This window comes from Zeugodacus cucurbitae, chromosome 6, assembly GCF_028554725.1.
Source record: "Zeugodacus cucurbitae isolate PBARC_wt_2022May chromosome 6, idZeuCucr1.2, whole genome shotgun sequence".
NCBI lineage: Eukaryota > Metazoa > Arthropoda > Insecta > Diptera > Tephritidae > Zeugodacus > Zeugodacus cucurbitae.
In genome coordinates, this window is record NC_071671.1 from 46610579 (window position 1) to 46625138 (window position 14560).

Consider the following 14560-nt stretch of genomic DNA (forward strand, 5'->3'; position numbering starts at 1 on the left):
AGCCGAACCCCTTGGCAATATTGAAGCCCTGGAGTGCTTATACACGCATGTATACTTGCGTTGAAGTGGTTGTATGCATAATTAGTTATACTATAACAAAGCCCATAAAAATAACCAGTTTTACAAACGAGATTTTTTTAAGAAAAGTGAATCTGTGCAGCGTGTTACATAACGTACTGCGTGGAAAATGCATCAACTCAATTATCTGGATCGGGGCACTTACGCTCATAAAGAAACATTGTTGCAATTTAATTATAGGTTAAGGTTGGTCACATTGGTACTTGGTTTATTAAAATAATGCGGAACTTGCAACCAATACTTTGTTTTGATTAAAATAAACAAAAACTATGTTATTTATGTAATGGGAATTCGTGCAGTCAATTTCATTACAATTTATAGATAATTTCAGCTTAGGTCGCTGAGATCCAAAGTTAGTCCAAAATGAAAACGCATTAAACGTAAACGACTCAAGTCTGACCGGCGTGTCGCAAAATTAAACAAAATAAAAGATAAAAATAATTTAAATAGTGGACTAACTTTTGGCTTATATAAGGCTAACTAAATGTATCTCCATAAATAGAAGTTATATAAACCTGATTCACCAAACATTTTAGATCGTCATCGCCATCTATGGACAGTAATTGCAAAAATTCGATTATAGCCACGACTTCTGAGACTTCTTAATGAATAGTTTCCATTTTTCGTTGAATATCGTTTTGTCCATTTATCGATTAATGCTAATGCGATTAATTAGCTACAAAGTATTTATCTCTCGGTAATATGATATTTTTAGGATAAGTAATGGATATGATTCGAAAGGAGGGTATGACAATTTGTGTCTATAAATAATCATAAATAAAAAATGAGTCATCCATATCACAAATTATTTTGGTATCAGAAATGTTTGAAATTTATCCAATTTGTTCTTACCTGAGATGTATGATGTATTCTATCACCTTCGTTATAATCTAACAAGATGTGGAATCGATCTCGGAACGAAGGAGTAAACGAGATTTTTACTAAAGCGAACGACCTTCGCAGGCGCAGAGGATTCTCCGAGCGAAAATTGTCACAAAAATACTTATCTAAATTTCAATGGGCTAGGTGTAAAAACATGTAGAGTCGTTTCTTTGGATCAGAAGTCAGACTTTTTACCCAAATGGAATTAACATATTTTTTAACTGTAGACTAAATATGTATTTTCCAATCTGATTGGTGCCACGTGACACAAATTCCACATTATATATTAAGAATTTAAGGTTCTGGTTGCATCTCAGAGAGACTAATACACAGCCACTCTCAGGAAATTTTTAAGGAGACCCCTCCATTTTTTTTTTTCAAAAAATACTTTCTTTTTTAATTCAATTCGATTCTATAACTATTCAAGAATGTTCCTTTAACATTTCAAGTGAAAATTTCCAAAACTCTCGAAGATATAGCCAGATTTATGGTGGAAGCGTAGGGAGGTTTTATACCCAAGAATTTGCTTCTCAAAACTCTCAAACACGTTTTTCTCGAAACAATGTTTTTACGACTGGCGCATGAGGTAACTCAAAACCTATTAATCCAATCGGTTCCAAATTTTAATACTTTATTCTATACATTTATATCTATGGTATAAACTAGGATAATTGAAATCGGTGAAGATCTTCTTTACTTTTCAACTTAATTTGTGGCTGAAAAAAGGCGATTTTCAAAACAAATTTTCAAAGGTCCGCCATTTCATTAATTTTTGGGCGAAATTAATAATCCTAGTACATACCAGAGCCAAACATGTACTCTTTCTAATGCCGTTGGAATTTTTGGTTTCAGATGTTCCAGTGAGCGAAAAGAAGGGCTTTTGTTTGATCACAAAAAACAACAACAACAACAAAATGAAAAAAATGTTTCTCCTTTTTTAAGTCTTCAAACAAATATATGCAAAGTTACAACCTTAAAAAATTATTTATGTTCATTTACCAGCACAATCTAGAATGGGACCCCCTCCCTTAATATAATTTCTTAAGGTTTTTGAAGGCTTTTAATGTGATATTAATTGTTTGGACGGAACAATCAAGTGAAGACGGACTTTTGGCTTCCTTTACATCAAACCCAAAAACAACAAAAATACATAACCTCAGCAAAAAATATTAAATTCCTATTTTATTTAAACCAAATCACATTATTTAAACACATTTCTATGTTTGTATGTATTTAAGTAAATCACTCAAATGACAAACTAGTGAAATGGAATTCAATTGCCCACAATTTGTGTTGTAATTTCGCACACAATTAAAAAGAGCCGATGTGGTTGGCTAATGGCCTCACCAACATATAAATATGCACAAAATTAAATGTGTTTATGTATCAGTATGTGTTTACTCTGCGTATGTGTGGTGTAAAGGCATATCCATCGTGTAGACACAGCTGCATTTGACGGTAATGACTGTCAAAGCCGGTGGACAAACGCACACAAAAAGCAATTTTACGAACTACACTGGCCAGCAAATGATAGCATCGCACTCGCACACACACATGCACACCTATGAGTATAATAACTGCAAGCCGCATAATCTGTAGTGGGAGTGCTGCAGCGGAAAGGACGCATATAAATTGCGTTTTATCTGATGTTGGCGGCCGACAACTCCAAACGCTGCTCGTCACTCACACCCAAGTGGCGCGAGTGTTTTTCTGCACTGCCTTTCTGGTTGTTAGTGTTGTTGTAGGTTGCACGAATATATTGCTGGTTAAATGCATGGTTATTTAGTTGGTGAATTGTTTGTATTCATTAGTTGTTGTAAGTCATATTGAAAGTGCTCTTTTGTGTGTGTGTAGTGGATAAGCTTGCAGTGCTTGTTGTTTATATGTAAATTTGTATATAAATATATGTAACGGTGATTTTGGTTCTCTTGTCTGTATGCTGCATTGCTGTTGTTGTTAACTCTTGCAGCGGATGCAGGAAACGGAAATGACATGTAATAAAACATAAAAGCGCAAGCGGTAACTGAACGAGTGAGGTTAATACGGATGATAATATCTGAGTGTGTGTGAATCAAATAAATATGCATTAAATTGTGGTGATTTATTTTTGTTGCTTGCAGCATTGTTAAAAAAATCAGTAAAAAAATTTAAAAAACGAATTTCAAAAAAAATATTTTTAATAAGAATTTCTAAATAATTCAAAAATATATAAACAAGAAATTTAAAACAAATTTCAAAAAACAAAAATTAAAAAGAATTAACAAATTTTCGAAAAGTAATTCATAAATAAAATTTTTAGTAAACAACTTTCTAAAAAATAAAAAAAAAATTAAACAATAATTTTCAAAAAATATTAAAAAAAAAAAATCAAAAACGAATTAAAAAAATAACTAAAACAATTTAATAAATTTTTAAACCTTATAATCTTTAAATTTAAATTTTTTTAATAAAATTTTAAATTGTTTTAGTTATTATACTCTCGCAACAAAAGTTGCTAAAGAGAGTATTATATTATATATATTCACCTAACGGTTGTTTGTAACACCTAAAACTAAAAGAGTTAGATATAGAGTCATATATACCAAAGTGATCAGGGTGACGAGTAGATTTGAAATCCGGATGTCTGTCCGTCCGTCCGTCTGTCCGTCTGTCCGTCTATGCAAGCTGTAACTTGAGTAAAAATTACGATATCCTGACGAAACTTGGCACAAATATTCCTTGGCACCATAAGAAGGTTAAGTTCGAAAATGGAACGGAATCGGAACATTGCCACGCCCACAAAATGGCGAAAACCGAAAACACATAAAGTATTATAACTAAGCCATAAATGAAGTTATAAAAGCAACATTTGGAATAAATGATCGCACTAGGAGGGGGCATACTTGGATGTAATTTTTTTGTAGAAATGGGCGTGGCCCCGCCCACAAATCGGTTATTTGTATTTAACTTGCAAACCAATAAAGCTATATTAACCAAATTTTCTGCAGTCGGTTCTCTTACGTACCCCACCACACACCATTAAAATAGTTGAAATCGGATAATAACCACGCCCACCTCCCATACAAAGGTTAGGTTGAAAATTACTAAAAGTGGGTTATCTAACTAACGAAAAATGTCAGAAACGCTAAATTTTGCAGAAGAAATAGCTGAAGGGAGCTGTACTCAGATTTTTTTACAAAATGGAAAATGGGGGTGGCATCGCCCACTTATGGGTCAAAAATCATATCTCAGGAACTACTCGACCGATTCGAATGAAATTCGGTATACAATATTTTACTGACACCCTAATAACACGAACAAAAAATGGGCGAAATCGGTTCACAACCACGACAACTTCCCATATAACTCAATTTCGAATTCCATCTCATTCCTTGAATTTATAATATGTACATAAGGAACCAATGAAGATAGCGGAATAAAACTTTACACAAATAGTGAATATCATCTCTGGCTTCACTTCTGAAAAAATTGTCGAAAACGGACTATAACTTTTCAAGGCCCCAGATATCGAACATGTTGAACTCAGCGCCTAAAGATAAATTTTAACCGTAAAATATAGGTAAATCTCTCAGATATCTCAATTTAATTCAGAGGAAATTGTTTTCTTCTTATAGTGTTTCTCTGTTCCAAAAATTATTAAAATCGGGTCATAACATCATCAAAAACCTCATTGTAGGTTTTTCAAAAGTATCTTCTCCTAGCTCCCATATACCTAATTATAGTTTTTCCAAAACTACGGTGAGCTTTATTCCGCAAATACGTATTCGTTAATATGTGAGATATTTTAGCCAAATTAATTGAGCGTATAGTCTTGGATATAGTGTACCTTGCTGGTGAAAATGAATAAAATCGGTTCAGGAATTACCTCAGCCCTCATATACTATATATGACGATTTTCGTTATTCTATTAAACTTTATGCCGAATTTTTGGGTAAATTTGTGCGTTATCTTAATAAAATTTCTTCAATAAACTGCGAGAGTATAAAATGTTCGGTTGCACCCGAACTTAGACTTTCCTTACTTGTTTTTTTTAAATCGGTTTTGAAATTTTTTTTACATTACTTTTTTTAATTTAATAAATTTGTAAATATTTTTTTTTCAACAAAAATGTTTCCGACAAAGGCAGTACATCTTGAGCTCTGTACTAATCTGACGACGGAGGCTTTTCTCGCGGCTTTTGCTCGCTTCGTCGGACGACGTGGCTTTCCATCTAAAATCATGAGCGATAATGGCAAAACTTTTATAGGAGCTCAAAGAGCCACAGAAAAACAGTTTGTGGACTTCATAAAACAAGTCTCACCTGACATTGTACAAAAATATGCTCCCCAAGGCATCAATTGGCAGTTTATCCCCCCAAGCGCTCCACACATGGGTGGTTTATGGGAAGCAGCCGTAAAAAGCTTCAAATTTCATTTCAAGAAGCTAGCTGGCATTTACAAATTTAATTATGAAGAGTTTACGACATTGTTAACAAGAATTGAAGCCGTCCTCAACTCACGGCCTCTCGCTACCCTCTCGCAAGATCCATCAGACTTTACAGCCCTTACACCAGGGCATTTTCTTAAAGGAGCGCCCATACTGGCCACACCTGAGCCAGACGTGGCGTCGCTCTCCTTATTAAACAGATGGGAAAGAATTAAAATTCTCCATCATGAATTCAGTCTTCGATGGAAAGAAGATTACTTAAAGGACCTCCACAGAAGGTACCGGTGGAAAACACCAGAAAAGGCGCCTCAGCTTGGAGATTGCGTTTTGATCAATGACGATTGTCTCCCCCCCACCGAATGGCGCCTTGGCCGCATAGAGAAGCTTTATCACGGCTCCGACGGTCATATTCGCGTAGTCGATCTCCGTACGCAAAACGGAACACTAACTAGGCCACTCGTTAAACTATGCTTTTTGCCGACAGCCGATAAAATAATAACCTAAAACGAAAACAATAAACCGAAAAACCCGTATAATAAATCCTAATTAATTAATGAAACTATAAAACGAATTATAAATGGTCGATCCACATGACGGCCAACGCATACTACATAACGTAGCACCAACTAACGTATCAATATTTACAACATGCATATAATATAAATACCATTTTGACAGGTAAATATGGATAGCGATATGCCCACTACACCAACGCCAGCCGTGCGGTCAACAATCCACGTAACACGCACGGGGCCCACTCCAGCCCCTCGCAACCCTGCGACCATAGCGCCACCAACCGCTGCCCGTGCATCACGCACGAACCCGACGCCGGTACCAGCAGGTCCGCAGCGCACCCGATGCTCCCTTTGTCGGCGCCCACATCGGTTGCCACACTGCAGCATATTCAAGAAGATGCTACCGCTGCTACGACAACAGGTCGCCCAGGCACATGGCCACTGCCATGTTTCCGTTATACACCACCTTCCTCGCACTTACCGTCTGATTGTATATTTCAAATTAAGGTCGAACACACGCTTATGTTTTTTCAATAATAATAACTCTAACAATTATTATATTATATTAATGTTCATACAAATTTTGAATTAAAAAAAAAATACAAAAGGTAAATTCAATTTCGAACGGGATGACTGCCAAAAACGTGAAAATTCGCCTAAGGGGTTCGTGCGTCTCGGACCGATATCGTAGCACAAGAGGCTGTCCGATCATGTTGTCTGTCCTTTTGTTCTTTTGGGTTGGCGTATAGTTTGCGCATTGGTGTGTGCTGCTCTCTTGAGTGGGTGGTATCATTGTGTGGGTGTTAGAACGTGGTGTAAAATGTGGTGTGGTGATGATGTCAGTGTTGTGTGTTAGATTAAAAAATGTGGTGTGATGGTGTGTCTGGTGTGTTGGCTGAGACTCATTTGGACATCCCGGCCCCCCTAGGCGAGTAATTAGCCTAGTAGTCGTTGCAACTGCTGTAAAGTGGCCACCACATTGCTGAGCCCAGTGGACCGGCGAGACGGCGACCTGTGTGGACGGCGGCGCGTGAATGGGCTATAGTGTGGGCGTCGACTGAGAATGCTGAGGTTGCCTACGTGCAACATGGTTCGTCTGCGAGCGTCGGTTTGTACCACGGTCATGGGGGGCGGGTTGTTGTCCGCCATCTCGATGTAGGAGGGTGTGATGCATCCGCATGCATATTTGGCACCCATAGCTGGAAGTACACTCCGGCGTGGAGTGGGTAGTCGCCAAGCAATTCAGGCAGTGGCCATGTGCCTGGGCGACCTGTTGTCGGAGCAGCGGTAGCATCTTCTTGAATATGCTGCAGTGTGGCAACCGATGTGGGCGCCGACAAAGGGAGCATCGGGTGCGCTGCGGACCTGCTGGTACCGGCGTCGGGTTCGTGCGTGATGCACGGGCAGCGGTTGGTGGCGCTATGGTCGCAGGGTTGCGAGGGGCTGGAGTGGGCCCCGTGCGTGTTACGTGGATTGTTGACCGCACGGCTGGCGTTGGTGTAGTGGGCATATCGCTATCCATATTTACCTGTCAAAATGGTATTTATATTATATGCATGTTGTAAATATTGATACGTTAGTTGGTGCTACGTTATGTAGTATGCGTTGGCCGTCATGTGGATCGACCATTTATAATTCGTTTTATAGTTTCATTAATTAATTAGGATTTATTATACGGGTTTTTCGGTTTATTGTTTTCGTTTTAGGTTATTATTTTATCGGCTGTCGGCAAAAAGCATAGTTTAACGAGTGGCCTAGTTAGTGTTCCGTTTTGCGTACGGAGATCGACTACGCGAATATGACCGTCGGAGCCGTGATAAAGCTTCTCTATGCGGCCAAGGCGCCATTCGGTGGGGGGGAGACAATCGTCATTGATCAAAACGCAATCTCCAAGCTGAGGCGCCTTTTCTGGTGTTTTCCACCGGTACCTTCTGTGGAGGTCCTTTAAGTAATCTTCTTTCCATCGAAGACTGAATTCATGATGGAGAATTTTAATTCTTTCCCATCTGTTTAATAAGGAGAGCGACGCCACGTCTGGCTCAGGTGTGGCCAGTATGGGCGCTCCTTTAAGAAAATGCCCTGGTGTAAGGGCTGTAAAGTCTGATGGATCTTGCGAGAGGGTAGCGAGAGGCCGTGAGTTGAGGACGGCTTCAATTCTTGTTAACAATGTCGTAAACTCTTCATAATTAAATTTGTAAATGCCAGCTAGCTTCTTGAAATGAAATTTGAAGCTTTTTACGGCTGCTTCCCATAAACCACCCATGTGTGGAGCGCTTGGGGGGATAAACTGCCAATTGATGCCTTGGGGAGCATATTTTTGTACAATGTCAGGTGAGACTTGTTTTATGAAGTCCACAAACTGTTTTTCTGTGGCTCTTTGAGCTCCTATAAAAGTTTTGCCATTATCGCTCATGATTTTAGATGGAAAGCCACGTCGTCCGACGAAGCGAGCAAAAGCCGCGAGAAAAGCCTCCGTCGTCAGATTAGTACAGAGCTCAAGATGTACTGCCTTTGTCGTGAAACAGACAAAGACAGCCACGTAGCCTTTCATGAGGGTGGGAGACCTTAGCATGGACGCCTTTATTTGAAAAGGCCCAGCAAAATCGACACCTGTGGTGGTGAAAGGCAGAGCGAAATTACAGCGTTCAGGCGGAAGTGCTGCCATAATCTGCGTTCGCATTTTCTGCTTGTGCATGGTGCAGATTTTGCACATGAAAATGCACTTTTTTATTTGGGGCTTAAGACGAGGTATATAATACTCTTGGCGAACCATCTGTTGCATGAGGCGATGTTCGGCGTGTAGCATTAGGTGGTGGATGTAATTAATAAATAATGTGGCAAATGGGGACTTCTCAGGTATTATTATAGGATATCGTTCGTTATATGTTAAGCTTGAATTAGCAAGCCGACCATTCGCACGAAGCAGACCGTTCGTGTCTAGAAATGGATTTAGAACTAAGAGTGAACTCCTTTTATCAATAGGTTTCGATTCTCTTAATAATGATAGGTCGCGGCTGAAGTAGCGCGTTTGAGTCGATGCGATAAGAGCGACCTTTGCCTTTTGTAAGTGTGGGTGCGTCAATGTATCGCATTGGAGGCAAGTTGCTCCTTTAACATTAAGTTTGAGTCGTTCTATGAATTTGAGCATGTAGGCGACTACTCTGAGGGCTCGGGGGAACGATGAAAATCGTTCAAGGATGTCGGTATCATCCAGTGCTGTATGAAAGGTGACCATTTTCCGACATTCTGGGGCAACTATGTTACGCATGGGTGACTGTGGCCACGAATCGGAGGATTCGGTTAACCATCCGGGGCCGTTCCACCAAAGGGTGGTGGTGGCGAGGTGCCAACAAAAATATTTATTTCTACTAAAATATTTGTTTCTCAGCAATTCAAACACCACTATTTCTAATATTTTTGCAACGTCCAACATTTTCAAAAAAACAAAACAAAAATGTTCCGCCTTGTCTGCGAAAAATTACAACTCTATTTGCCATTTTCAATTTCCATTTCAATTGCAATTGCAATTTCATTTTCGATTTTAATTTTAATTCCATTCGAAGAGCCAATGCAATCTGGAAAATGTAATCTATTCGCTTTTGTGAGTGCTGCTGCTGTTGCACTAACTTGCAACACAAATACAAATACAAACAACCACACGCACACTCATTTATTTGCGCATAAATACACAAATCTACGTTGTCTCCTATTATTGGCATTGTTATGCAACATACTCCACCACCATCTCCTTTGCGTACAAGCTTTGTTGCTATTTTTGTTATCTCCTTTATAGTATTGTTGCTGCTATAGAAGCTTATCAGTGCCAGACATGTTATCGCAGCCAGCAGCAGGCTACATTTTCCTCCAATACATGACTTTACTGTATCAATACCCCCGCCTGCTCTTCCTCCAACTCACTCTCTCTCACTCTCTCTCTCCTCTCAGCAAGGCAGTTTGTGGCACCGGAATGCAATAAACAACATCAATATGCCCACAGACAGACAACTGCCACACACACACACACCGGTGCACCACTTCTGCATTTTTGCATGCATTGTAGTTGTCAATGTTATCATTGTTGTTTGTTTTATTGTTGTACGCATTGTTATTTTTCATCTACATATTTGCCAATACAAGACTGTTGCCATGTTTGTATTTGGTTTGAAATATGCAAAATACCGACGGCAGCCATCAAGAGCCAAGCAAGCAGCCAAAGCAGTTGCAACAAATAAGAGTACAACAACAAATGCATGTATGTGGCATGCCACAACTTGTGCCGCCTCAACAAACTGAAAGTAATTTCATCACTGTCTCGACGACTTGTTTCATTGTAATACACGCGCTTCACCTTTCCTTCGTTCCACTTTTACCTACTTTCGTCACAAACACACACACACGTATGAACACATTCACCAATATCCTGCTTTTTCGCTATCTCTACCATCTCCTTGTCGCTTCAGCGATTATTCTATGGCCAAGTCTTTAATCACTACAATTCATTTCAAACTCCACTCTCTACTTCCCTGTTTCCGATCACTTCTCCTTGTTTGCAATAATGTATTTGTGTATTTACGTGTGCATGTCGCAATCATGTTAATCTCCTACTTTCCAGTGATATGATTTAATGTTGCCCATTTGCTGGAGCTATAATTACACGACCATTAGATCGATAATATGTCCCTAAGTGAAGTGCGGTGAAGTGTGCTTGTGGTTGTCGAATTGTTGGTCAACATTGGTGCTTCGAACGGCTAAGCAGTGAGCATACATTTAAATACGGTGGTGAACATATTATTAATACAAATTAAAAAAAAAATCATTCCATATATTAATTACAACTGTCTAAATAAATATTAGTTTTATTTTTTTAGTTAATTTTTCATACAGGTGGCATCTCTTTCCAAAAACATAACCGATAAAAATAATTATATTATTTGATACCAACACAGTAATATTAAAATAATTTATTAATTTTACTGAATGAAAAAATAAATAGGTGGCAACCCTTTTCAATTTTCTCGTCTCCAAACTTTTTTAAATTTTATTGCATGAAATATGTTTACTTATTTAACTGAATGAAAAATTTTAACAAGATGGTAACGCTTTTCAAAAACTTGTCAACTCTAAACTTACTAAAAACCTCATAAGAGTATCAAATCATATTCATAGATAACACTTTATATAATGTATTCTAAAAATTTATTATTTCAAAATAGGTGGTAACTCTTCTCGAAAACAAATCGAAAATCTATCTAATGGTCGGGTAAATATTTTCAATATTAAACTTCATTACATTTCTTTAGTTTAGAGCGGAAATATATCCCATTTGTGTTCTTTTTATTTCGAGTTTTTAAAAAGGTGGCAGTATTTTTTATATTTAACTTAACCAATCCCATATTACACACAACAACCAAGAAAGGTATTGAAAGCTCTTCTTTGCCCTCAATTTCTAAGTGTCCTTAATTACATGAACACCACTGTATATTCACCTGTCGCATTTATTAGCACAGTACCACTTGGAAGTGCCTGCTCGGCGTTGGAGGAGCCAATGGCAAGTGCCTTAATAGGCATAACATGTTCGAGTGCCTCGAAGGCTGAATGATTTAACCACTTTGTATGATTTTGCGTATTCACCTTCGTAGGCTATCGAAAGACCAACGATGCAGTTATCTTACAAATCCCACATACTCTTACATATGAATGTATGTGTGGTTGCTATGTTGTCGTCACTGCTAATATTGGTGGTTTTACATGCCTGCCATTGCATTAATTAGCTGCTAGCGGTTTGTAAGATTCTTGTTGTTTTTGCTTGACTGGCTACTTTATTGGTTAGAAAATTAATTACACTGTTGGACTAACTTAATATGTTTGAATGGAGTTTATGTTAATGAAGAACGAGGCAAGAAGAACAAGTGTGTTGAGGACAAGGGAAGCTTTGTAAAAAAAACTGATAAATGTAACTTGGAAAAGCGAGAGGCAATGTCAAATTGTTGTCTAAACTTCTCTTTGAATTGTATGACAAAAGAAAATACTGTTCAATTAAAAAAAGAATGAATATCAAGTGAGATATACAGTATCCGACAAAATTATTTTACCATTCTTTGAATATTTCTTGCACATACTATTGGCAGATTCTATAAGCTTTTTAGTAATAATGGTATGATATTTGAAGTAAAAAATGTAAGGCAGCCAAAAAGTTTGACGAAAGAGTCATCAGAGGCTCCAAAGTAAGCACATCCAAGGTACCATTAGGTTCGGAGGTCGAAATGTTTTAGTTTGGGGTTTCTTTAGCAACAGTGGTCTATCAAATATTTCGAAGATCGAAGGAAAATAGATCATCACTGCACGGAAAGACATTAAGATTTACAAATTTTTAGGTAAGTGGACGCGGTCACAGCGCAACATCCGACTGTCCGATCGGCCATTTGGTCAAGCGATAATTTGATTTGGATCCTAATATAACATAGCTCACACTTAAGCCTTGATACTATTTGAAGGTTGGTATTCTTGATGGCCACAATCGGACCTCTGCAACGACTAAAAAAGTAGTTAAATAGAAAGGGTAATAACAAAACAAGCTATAAAATTCGGAATACATGATCTAGGTACGGAAGGGCATTTGTGGTTAATTGTTTTTTAAATTGGCGAGAAAAAACAAAGAGAGAATTTTGCTTTATTTATCGCAAAACAGTAAATCTGACGGAAAACTTGGAAAGTAGTAAAGTCTTTGCAAGTTAGTAGAGAAATGCTTCACTGTATCAAATAGTTAACCAGAATATAATTTAACATAAATATACCTTATCCACATCTATGCGTAGCCCGACCACTAGTGTTTTATAAATCTTTACTGACTTCTATGGCATTTATGATTAAAATAACTATATTTACAATCTTTGAAAAGTGTCAGAAGTATCCGAATTAGCCATAAGGATGATACAACAGTTTGCCATGCGAATCAGTATAAAAATGGACAATGGGCGCAGCCCCCCGGCACGTTTAAATGAAATCTCATATATCAGCAAGTGGTCGAAAAATTTTATTCTCTCGATAACCTTGTATTACGGATTGAAAATAAGCAAAATCGGACTATAACCACAGCTACTTTTCATTACACACAATATTACATTCCAACGGATGAATTGACTTAACAATATGTAAATCCAGTACGAATGAAGATATTATAATTCAATTTTGCACAAAGAGTATCATCCAAGCATGCCATATCTCCTCTATAAACCTCGATTTTCATATACATCTTCCCCTGATATCAAATATAAAAACCTCAGTGCCTACGGCTGACTTTATAACGATATGAAATTAAGTTGTCATCTCAATCTGGTAATAATGTGGGCCGGTTATAAATACTGATCAAATCGGTTCTGTTATTCGAAATTTAATGAAAAGAAATGGGAATGTTTTCAAAGCAACCCATATCGCATATATCGGTAAATATCTCAAGATATCTTAAAAAATATATTTGCTAGTGAAAATTATGTTTGCCGAAGAACTATTAAGTCTCATAACTAAGCCAAAGTTAGTACATGGAATCGCAATAAAAAATGGCATTTGTGGTTCCAAAATCTTCGAAAAGTGGTTGTGGCTTTATGCCGATATGTGGATAAAATTGAGTGTTATTTTAATAAAATTAAATAAAAAATCGGTTACACTTCGGTTCGGAAATTCTGAGAATATATAAATATCGGCTATCGCGAACTAATTTATTTATGTTCGAAGGAATTCATACATATGTCGGAAGAATTATAGATCAAAAGTATTATTCCAATATTAAACATCATAAATTCACATAAATAAAAATTGGCAAAATTTATGCTGCAGCAGGTGACTTTATTAAATGAACCAAAAGTGAAAGTATCACACACACAAGTACATAGCAACACATTCATTTATATATGTATAAACATGCCGCATGACCAAATGGACACACCATGCGAATGTTCGAATGTTCAGTCAAATATGAACAGACACAAATTACAGCAAAATGACCAGAAAGAAACATAAAAATAAGGATAAAAGCAACAAAACGTTTAATTAATTTTTGGACGCAAGTACAACATTGCTGTACTTATGTGTATTGGTATTATAATACCTGCCCACAGCAGTGAAAATCAAATGAGGGTAAGCAGCAGCGCCAATATAATATTATAGTACGTATGTCGGCATGTGGGGACCAAAAGCATGAAAAATGATTATTAGATATTATTTTAGCCGATGCTGCAGACCAAACAATAATATCAAAAGCAACAGCAACAACAACATTACAACGTACATCAAAACTAATAATGAGGCTACAACGCAGCCCTATTGGTGCAGCAACAAAAGGAGTTACAACAACAAAGCAGCACTCAGCTCTCTTGCGAAGCATTCCTCAATAACTGTTGGTGGTTGCTGGCAGGACAATAAACGCTGCCAACGCTTATCGATGATATTTACTGCATTTACTGTGAGGAGTTTAACGGCAAAGAGCGGTTTGTGCTTTAATTAGTGGGGCGTGTGGCAACATTAGCGTAACTGCTTTGGTAATGTGTAAGGTGTGAGAGAATATTTTGTATTGATTAATGTGTTGCAAGTGTGGCAAAATTTAATTAGCAACGGACCAAAGCAGCAATAATAATATTAGGAGCATGGCAGCAACCAAGCTGGGA

At 37.6% G+C, this 14560-nt stretch overlaps 1 protein-coding gene across 1 annotated transcript; it reads right to left on the bottom strand.

Moving 5' to 3' along the window:
* Positions 1-7589: 7589 nt before the first annotated feature.
* Positions 7590-9238, bottom strand: LOC128922601 (uncharacterized). Its single transcript, XM_054233701.1, has one exon. It carries the CDS (start codon positions 9166-9168, stop codon positions 7603-7605), a length of 1566 nt encoding a protein of 521 aa, XP_054089676.1. The 5' UTR covers positions 9169-9238; the 3' UTR covers positions 7590-7602.
* Positions 9239-14560: the final 5322 nt, after the last annotated feature.